The sequence below is a fragment of the Temnothorax americanus genome, unplaced genomic scaffold (assembly GCF_048541705.1).
Source record: "Temnothorax americanus isolate GAGA-0224 unplaced genomic scaffold, ASM4854170v1 Scaffold10, whole genome shotgun sequence".
Taxonomy (NCBI): domain Eukaryota; kingdom Metazoa; phylum Arthropoda; class Insecta; order Hymenoptera; family Formicidae; genus Temnothorax; species Temnothorax americanus.
The window spans coordinates 2,620,874-2,630,919 of NW_027509231.1; the positions used below are offsets into that span (position 1 = coordinate 2,620,874).

A 10,046-nucleotide genomic window follows, 5' to 3' on the forward strand; every position below is an offset into this window, starting at 1 on the left:
GATATCGTCACATAACAATAAGCGTACGGTTTATGTTATTAAATAATATTGCGACATTCGAAGTTTTACTATTACTTTGTTATAAGCTGTAGGGATAATCGGGTGAACGCCTCGACCCTCGCTTTTAATAACTCTAGATTTTTACATTCGCAAAAGAGTTTTTGAGTCCCCAAAATCCAGCAGCTCGACACTTTTCAAAATTCTTTCGACGTAAATCTCAGCTATATCAAAGTGTCCACGAGCGCGTCGGCCGATATATCGATACGCCTGCACAACGCCCGCGAGCTGCTAGGTTTCCTGTGGGAAAGCACGGGATTCTATTTTCGCCGTCGAAAGACGCGCGCGGTACGCCTCGTCCGCCGCGGGTTTCCGCGGCGTGCGGTGCTTCAGTACCGCCAGCCTCGCCGCTCCGCGCGGAACTTGGACTCCCGGAATAGTTTCGTAGCACTGTGAAGGAGCGTTTTTCGCCTCGCTAGTCGAAATCGGGGTGACCGATCTGGTGCCCGAACCAGGCAGGACGGGAGCGAAATCGAGATTTCCAGCGGGATTCTCTCGACCGATCGGCCGGAGGCAGGTTTCTCGTTCCCCGATGGAGGTGGACACGGAGAACAACGTCGGGATGGACGGGACGGACGCGCTGATGAGGCCTGACGACGGCGGCGGCGTCGTCAACAGTAACGTCAACGACGACGATGAGGCGCCCACCGTCGAGGAGACCTACGAGATCACCACCACCAGGCGCAAAACCATTCGCACCAGTTACAAGATCCAGGAGGTAAGCTGTTTGACGACGTGTATGCACGACGATCGCCGTAACTGTCGAGCATCCGCCGACGCCGCAACGTGGGCGTCTTCGTGGTCGGATACGATTGTACGCGGGGAGATCTCGGCGCGCTCAGAGACGAAAGTGTAAAATTGAATCGGAATAAAAATATATATAATTAACGGAGATTGAAAGAGAATTGACGATTTTCCTTGAAACAAGAATTCCCAGCTCCAGTTCGGTATACACAGAAAAAAAATGAAGTGTCGAATCAACACAATGAGATTATATTGCATATATTGCGTTAAATGAAGAAAACTTGATTGAAGTCATTTACATAGTTCAACCAAGATTTGAAGATAAAACTTGAAATCTTGTAAAAAGATTATAGACTGTTGCGTATACTTATGTGAGTGTTTTGACACTTCTTTTTTTCTGTCTGTAACGCGTTATTTTAAGACAAACGTTGAACCTCCGAGAATTATATTGATAGATCTCGGAATACGGTAGGCGGAATTTGAACGCGAGAATCTGAATGGAACTGAAAGTCTCCCAGATTTGAACTCGGCTAAGTGAGAAAATATATTTTTCTCGGTAGACTGGGTAGATTACGTTATAGATTATAAGGTTTCACGTTGACGCTCGACGCTCATTTTCAGCGAGCAAAAATCTTCAAGTGGTTTTGCTTTGACTCTGGTTTCCCTTCAAAATACGCGAATAAATCTTTCACTTTTTACTCAAGATTTCCGCGGAGGGGAACAATTGATGTCTATAATAATTTTTTTGGTAGCGTCAAAGAAATGGAGAATTGAATTTGTTCAATATCCAGCGTCGTGTCGCTGAATCGTCGTTGATCTCGTCCCGGTACAATCGAAAATAAACTTTGAAGTAGGTACGTAAAATATTAATTACTTTCAAGTAATATCTTCAAGTAGTAATATTTTACAAATACCTACATATATATGAATAAAAAATATTATTTCCGAAGATTTTTGCTCGCTGAAAATGAGCTTCGAGCGTCAACGTCAAAAGGCACCTATACAGACAGAATGAGAGGGGAAAGGATTTTAAACGTTCTCTCGTTCCTCGATATCGAGTATTTGCAATTTATTTCGGCGCGCCGTATATTCTGGATAATATTATTCGTATTGTCTGATGGTTATACCGATAGATTGTCACAGAAGTCGCGATGAGTTAGTAAACTATTCCGGTCGGTGTTTATTATTTATATATATATATATATATAAAGAGAGAGAGAGAGAGAGAGAGAGAGAGAGAGAGAGAGAGAGAGAAGAAGGGAGAGAGAAGCGTGAGTGCGACGCGGCTGCAACGCAAAATTCGTCGAGCAAGTGCGTAAGCGTCGATCGCTACGTAATACGATTTGCCCAAACAGTGCAGGTCCAGCTACTGTTTATTTATCGTTCCGTGCCCACCGCGGCGTGACTCACCGACATATAACCCGTTATTTGGCTCAGACGCGAATAAATTGCGCGAAAATCGCAAAATCATCTTTGCCGCGGTCAATTTCTGCGCGATCCCGTCGCGCAACGATTTTCCGCTCGTCGAAGCGACGACGGATCCTCTCCGTCGCGGCGTCGTCGCGATTGTCGTTCCACGTGAGACAAACGGCCGCGATCCTACGTCATTGTCAGGACGACGATTTTAGAACTGGCAACGAACTCTCTTCGAGCGCAGAAACGACGGCCGGCAACGTAAATCCGTTGAACGAGCCGCGTCGTCCGCGATCGGAACTTCCGATGAACGTATCACGCGTTCGCATTCGTGATTTGCGTTTTTCTGTTGCTGACGCATGTCGCGCGATCTTGTTAAATTGATGCTGTAAAAAAATTATGTTTCGAGAAACAGAAATTTGAGAACTTCCGTTGACTCGCAAAAAGCTCGTGAGAACGTCGAATCTTTCACGGTGTTACAAAAATGAAAACCTTTAATCATCTAGTTAAGAAACCAATACCTTAAATCAAATAACATTTCGTTATTTTTAACTACCATGTGTATCGAAATTTATCATCTTAACCCAAAATAGTATATTGTTTTAACTCCATTAGTTTAATTAACTTAACGATATGTTGAGTAGGAGCAGTGGTGATTTATAGGAATGGTTATTAAAAATGTCCTTAAATTGAGTATAATTTGGCACTATACGAATTTAACAGTGTAGGAAGAATAAACTTCGCGTGGCGAAAATCGACTAAGAAAGAGGAAGACATTGACACCGACGACGTATATTGATTATAATGACTGTTGAAAAGCAAGGCTCAAAGCGTTAAAATGTGACCGACAACTGTCTGCATACCGAAGGGAATTGCAAAATTCTTGGCTTAAGCTCGAATGTCACTTCAACAGCGTGTTCCGCCGAATTAACGAAAGGACTCGTTAAGCGTGAATTATGTGACCCCGATGGTGTTGAACGAACTGGGACTTTCCGGGTAAACAAAGAGGGAAGGCATTACGAACGATAATCTCGAACAATTAGGCGGCAAAGCGATTTTTACGTGAATTAGATCGCGATGGAAGAGATTCCGCGGACGCGCATTTGCGATCGCATCGTAAACTCGACGATTGCTACATCCGCTTGTAAACGCGATTAGCGATCGCGCAAATAAGCTGCTGCCGCGTATTCCGCACATTTAAACGAGAAACGGAGCTTCGTTAAAGCGAAGCGACTAAATTGCAAGTCCACTTTGTCGCGGACGGCACGTGACGGCATAAATTTCACCGGCGATCTGCTTTCGTGAAAGCGACGATATGTTTCCTCCGTCTTGATGAAGACGCTCGCTTTCCGAACACCCTGTTGCAACACGACCGAAGAAATTTAATCCGTGCGCCGCGGCTAATTTTGAATTATTGCCGAGTTCTGCCAACTGCAAACTCCCTTTTGCATATATTTTTACCGTCAAATTTGCAAATAATGGACAATGTAAAATGCATCGCCATACGTTGCATAAACGAAAAATTGTATATACGCAGGAAAATGCTCTTCGCGCACATGCTTCCTTCTTTTTAAAGATAACACTTTATGACGTTGTGATTTTGAACGCAAATAATTGTCACATCTGTTTCTTTCTATTAAGTATTTAATTTAAATGTTCAGTTTAATGTTATGTGAAAAACCTTGGACTCTAATGTTTCCGGATTCAGTCAGTCGGCCAAGGCGATCGAGCAATAATTTCCCGCGAGTAATCCACGATTCTTCGACGATATCGTTCACGGAACGGACGATCATCGAAGACTCGTTTCGACCTCGGTGCTATTTTAAAAGTACGTCAGCGCAACTCCTCGGATCGTTCTATCCTGCAGAAACGGCATCAGAGGCAACGATTTATCGAACAAGTGGCTGGAAATCGTGAATGCGCTACTTTTAAGTCGCGGATGCTGGCGCCGAGTCGCGTCTCTCGCTTTATAAATACAGGAGGAAATCAATGGGTGTTTTTTTTTCACGTTATGAAATCCCACCGAGTTCCGGGCCAACGTTGAATTAATACGGGGAAGACTTGGGCGAAATGAGAGTAAACATAATATAACGACGTATACAGGTGAATACGGCGAATATAGTGTCGACGAAACGGAATGCCGCGAACGGAAAACGCGAATGGACGTTCGCGGGGCTAAAACGATTAAGAATTTTGAATTTCACGATCCGAGCTTAATTGAACGTATACGCACGTTTATTTGACGCTAACGTTTAACGACAACTACGACAAGGGACGACGGCGTCTCGCTCGGCGTGACTCGCCCCGACGACGCATTATAGAAACCGGAGAGACGTTTTAACACCGGCGCGCTGAAGGCAAGCGTAAAGTGAACGAATAAGCAGACGAGTTAGACGAGTTTCTCCGTGGCAGCTGTCGCGCATAACGTTAGCGAAAACGTCAGCAAATCATTCGGGGTCGTAAAACGGAACGGAAATCAATTCGAGCACCGCGCGCGCACGCGCGACGAAGTTCGAGGACGTTTGTTGCTGCAATTAACACTCGAGGCTTGAAGCATTTTTGCTGGATTAAATTTATGCGAGCAAGTTTTCGACTGGGCTAAGTACTTTCTCGCGTATTACACGACGACATAAATTTGTTTGATATTTATGTATATTAAGTTAATATGATTTTGTTAATTTAATGTACATACGAAATTTATCTAAAATTATTATTGGATTATTTAAAGCGACTGAATATCCTAGTCTTCTATAAATTTTAGTATTATTTAGATTAAAAGCTTTTTAGCTCACTCTCTCTCTCTCTCTCATTGAATATCTTGAAAGAAAAAAATTTTCAAGTAGCCAAAAAACCTATCATTAACTTTAAACTTAAGAACGAGACTTATGCATGGTATATAAATTCATTAGAATGACATATTTTTGAACGTCGAATGCTTGTTGCTAAATCCATCCGCGTCTTGTTCACGAACGGCTGACGAAAAGCATGGAGACAGCTCGAAAGCCAGACAGGATTGTAGAAAAAAACGAAAGATAGAAAAGTCAGGGAGAAAGAGAGAGAAAGAGAGGAAACGAGTTGCGTATAAATTCGACGACGTGTTCTCCTAGTCCACGAATTTGTCTCGTAAATTACTCGTCCTGTTTCTGACATTCGATTAATCATCGCAATTCTAAGTTACCCACCCGACCGAACGATAGCAGTATACCGGCAGCTGCTGAATTATTTTCGAGTTGCAGCGCTCCGCGCGATGTGAATGAGCTTTCTGTCTGCTGTGTCTCATGGGAAAGCCGCGGAAAAGAATAAAAATATCTGAAGCGCTTCTAAGTATATCCAGATTTCGACGCTATTCTTTTAGTAAAACCGCATCTGACGCGAGATTAACGGGGACTGGCTGTTGGAAGTTAATGGAACTCTTTTCGCGAAGTGCAGCGCGATAGGTAAGAGATCGAGTGGAAGGATAATCCTTTTTGTCGTACAATGGCAGTAACGCAAATTACACACGCGTTCGATCACGTACCAATAAATATACCGACATCGCGATACCAGTGAAATCGCTGGGCCGGAAAGAGGGTCAATCGCATGCGAAATGTCGCGAGAATTGGTTTCGGGTGGCCATGAGTATAGGTACGCCGAGAAACAAGTTGCCTATATACAGACTGCGCATATGGAGTTGGCATTTAACGCGATTTGTCTGCCAAACGCGCTGTACCTAATGTTTTCGCCGTTTATCGACTTGCCGATAATGAAACGCGACTTGGAACCGCGGCATCCCATTGTGATCTCGGCCTAGCCTGGAGATCACTACGGATACCTGTTGAACACCATTCACGGGTTGAATCCGCATTCACAGTTACACGCCAGCCCCGTTGTTCGCCTCCACTATATGAATACACGCGCGGCCGACTTGCGGGCCTACGAGCTCCGACCCGCTATTGTTAAACGTGCCCGCGATCGTGCCAGTGCAAAACTAGGCGCTCAGATTGCAGGTGTAAGTGGAAACGGGGGCGTTTCTCGTGCGGACGATATCGGCGTTTCATCGCGACGAACACGGTTCGCACCACGCGCGGGCATCGTTTAGCTGCGCCAATCGCTAAAGCCCAAGGGGCTACTTATAGAGAAATAACAATTTTGAGTAATAATGGAAACGATAAAATATATGTGTATCAACGCGAAACTCGTCTGTAAGCAATCGATAAAGTTTTGAAGCAAACGCTCTATATCTGATAAATGATACTCGATCTTTTCTAATTCTTCGTGCCACGATATTGTCGATGATTAAGACGAACGTACAACAGTTCAAGGGTCCAGGGGAAGAATGGCGTTCACGAGAAAGCCGCGGGATTATTTTGATATCATCCGACAGAGATAAGAACGAAGGAGATGGGAAAACGCGCGGGGCGAGTTCGAGCACTCTTGGCACGCGCGCAGCGGGGAACAGCGGCAAAAATTCCTCCTCGCCTTGGGTCATCCGACCTTGCGCCTGCCGAGGCCGTGAGGTGACGGCATTACGGTCCGCGATTAACGGCGCCGATAAAATTCTAGGCATCCGCGCTATCCGGGCTCGGAAGGAAGGGCGGAGACGTGAGCGCGCGGATCCGCGTTCTCCGTCGCGCGATCGAGAGACGCGTCGCGGGATTATCGCGAACGGGTTACCATATGCAGCATCGAACGAGAGGGTGAGAACTCTCCTACGTGTATCGGTTTTGGTATCGAAGATGCTAAAAGCGCCGCTCGCCAGCCGAACGTTTCTCCCCCATATCGCGACGCCGCCGCCAGGATCTATTTATCGAGTTCGCTCCCGATGCGCGATGCAGCTGTGACACCTCGTTTTCTCGCGTTTGCGAACCGGCGCGGGTTGAGTGCTTCCGAAAATATTTCACTCGGTCGACGCGCCGACCGCGACGCGGCCGTCGTCGGCTTTTCGACGTACTGTACTTAAAATCTCGGCGAGTGTGCGTCGGGCGACGGAGATCCTCGCGGGGTAGGTATCAGACAGGCGAATTCGGTTCCGGGTGCAACAGGTCGAGACGAGGCGAACCCTGCAAATCTCCTCGTCGCGGCTTATAAATAACCCGCGACGGTGACGTAGGGCCGCGGCACATTTGGCGATCGACGTCAGAGTTGTGCCGCGAGCGAGCGCACATGTGTGTGCGGCGTTATAAATTGGTTTTACACTTACGGTCGATTTATTTCTGAAGCGAAATAGCCGAGCGAATTGACGACGATCGCGCGAAATTTTTAGTGCCTTTGGATTTTTTAAATCGCGAATCGTGATTCTTTCTTAAGCTTTTCTAAATTTTCTAAATTGATCGAAGCTGCTTTCTCCGAGATTTATCTCGACTTTTAACTCGGGTATCAGACATCGGGATTGTCGAGTGTTTGTTGAGAGACGCCTTAGGATCGCGGAAAAGGGCGCGCGGATTCGTTGAACTCGCCTGTCGGATAGAGGAGAGTATAATTCTGAATGAAATGCGCCACTTGGCAAAGAACGGTTACGACGCAACGCGCGCTAAATGGATACGTGTACGAACAGAGTTGCTACGTCGCGACATAACGTGACACGTCGTAACGCCAAGAACCAAGTTAACTCGCTATGCTCTCATGAATACTTCGTGCGAAGCACGATATCTCTTCCTAATTTGTTCCGTCATTCGTATACAGAAATCTAACTTCGTTTACTAATTAGTCAAATGTGTTATTTGTGTGAAGACTACAACGGCAATGACAAAATAAAAATCTTGAAATTATTTACTTCCAGAATTCGCAAATAATTCGCACCTGATTCCCTGAATATTAATATTTCTTGAAGTCTCTTAGAGATCTTTAAATTCTCTTCTCATCTATCTTTTTACCTTTGACGCTATATCGATCAGATATAATCTGAAATCCAGATTAAGTTCTATGAAATGTCGTTGTACTTACCTCATCGATTATTATGTTAGCGTATATCGTCATCCGACGCTAATATGTCCCTTGTCAATCCCTCGAGCGGACATTTGGCAGTCGCGCCGACAAACCTGTTTTTCGGCGAGATGGACCGAATATTTTCTGGCGGCGAGACAGATCGACGTTGATGGACGCGCGTCTCAACGAACTTTCCGCCGGTCGATCGGCGACCGTCCGCGTTGCCGCGCCGGCCGATCCAGAGTCAAATCGCGCGGAGTAGTCGCGCGTCTAGCTTCATCCAGAAGCAATTTCGTGTCGTGTACTTAACGAATGAGCGCGCTCCGGCGCGTTCCGGACGTTTCCGTCTCGCTTTTTGATCGATGCCTACGGCGTTTCAATTAGCGAGGGCACAGGCGCACCGCCGGTGAGGTCGGTCGATCGGGCCGTCGTGCACGTCGCCGGTCGTCCCGATCTCGAAATAGATCGAGTTTCTCGCCCCGTCTCTCGCCTGTCCACGGATTATCCCGCGATGCTGACCCTTTGCTCGCCCGTTTTCACGCCCGTGCGATTATCCCGCCGTACGGCTTTGTCGTGCGCCGCTCGTTCGACGGCGCGATTTCGAACGAGCTTTGGGCGAGCTTCAACCGTTCGTGAACCTTTGCCCTTAAAGCGTCGAACCACGTCGTACTCTCGACGTGCCCAGGGACGCGACGTGACGTTCATCGAGCCGATTGCGAAAGAAACGGGCATTTTGTAGGCTAAATAAAGAGTTGCTATATTAATACTCTAATTTTGCTATAATTAGTAATATAATAAACTTCTGACATTTATAGTGTTTTATATATATATATATATATATATAAGAGTTCAAGAATATAATATATAATAAAAATAAATAAAGCCGAGGTTTGTGAAGTTCGAAAGGCCGCGGAAAGTGTTGCAGGGAAACTTTGTCTTAAATCCGCTTAAAGAATAATTTTAGAGCATGCGGTGGCGCTTGAATAAGTCACACGAAAAAAATCAAATTCGTGACCGGTAATGAAAATTCGAGACGACATAATTGAAGCGTAATTAGCCAATTGGTTTCTTTTTTGTTTTCACGGCTGCATCGTTTCGGTGTTTCGTTTGAGAGTGACAAATCACTCACCACTTGGCAGAGCCGCCACAGACAGGAAAATTGAGAGAAAAATCAATGTATGTTGTCAAATTAATAATACTTGTCTGCGGAGGTCGACAAACTCATCGCCGCGTCAATCCCACGCACAAGTCAATCAAGAGTATTTAAAAAGAACTTGCATTACGTTGATTTACACGCGTGTTGAAAAGTACTGCATTGTCTTATTAAACAATTGTTTGTGCGATTTATAATTCAAGTCAAATCAACCAAGAACTTCTAAATAAGAAAGAAATATAAATTCTGACAGGATAGGTATAATCTCAGAAAATGGCAAGATTATTGTGTGTTTCTACTGTTTTACTGTATTAAAAATAAAAGAATATATTTTCCTACCTGCTTTCAAATTTGCCAAGTAGTGTCCCAATAATACTTTGGCGTATAATTTCACTCATAAGTAAAAGATAGGAAGATAGTTTATGAAATGACGCGATGTTTCGATCAGATCGGCTTGTACAAGGTATATTTTTCGAAGGGGTGCACTTTCGCATCTCATATGCATCTAAGGAAGCTGCTAACGGCGCGGCGTCTCTGTGAGGTAGATGAATGGTATCCCTTTAGCGGGAAAGACAGTCAGACAAAGTACAATTAAAGACACCGATTGGGGAAGGTCCGTGTTCTCCGTCGATACGATTTTCCTCGCTATAATGGAAGAGAAACACCTCGGACTCATCGTGTTGTCGCTGACGTAAGGTCGCTCCACGACGGAAGGGAGGAAACGGCGCGAAGCGCGGACTTAAAAATAACGCGCCACTCGAGGCAGCGTCGATGG

General features: G+C 45.4%; 1 protein-coding gene and 1 non-coding gene across 13 annotated transcripts in view; both read left to right on the forward strand.

Moving 5' to 3' along the window:
• The first annotated feature begins 49 nt into the window (after nucleotides 1-49).
• Tmod (tropomodulin) overlaps nucleotides 50-10,046 on the forward strand; it is a 46,314-nt gene continuing 36,317 nt past the window's right edge. For all 12 annotated transcript variants that reach the window (XR_013257490.1, XR_013257494.1, XR_013257492.1 and 9 more), the window contains exon 1: nucleotides 50-775. Coding sequence is in view for 7 of the 12 variants with exons in the window: in XM_077409759.1 (XP_077265885.1) it covers nucleotides 590-775 (186 nt within the window). In the remaining 5 variants the exon portion in view is untranslated. The remainder of the gene's footprint in view (nucleotides 776-10,046) is intronic.
• LOC143901991 (U5 spliceosomal RNA) lies at nucleotides 1,452-1,571 on the forward strand. The gene has a single exon (XR_013258235.1). It is a non-coding gene; the product is annotated as a U5 spliceosomal RNA (small nuclear RNA).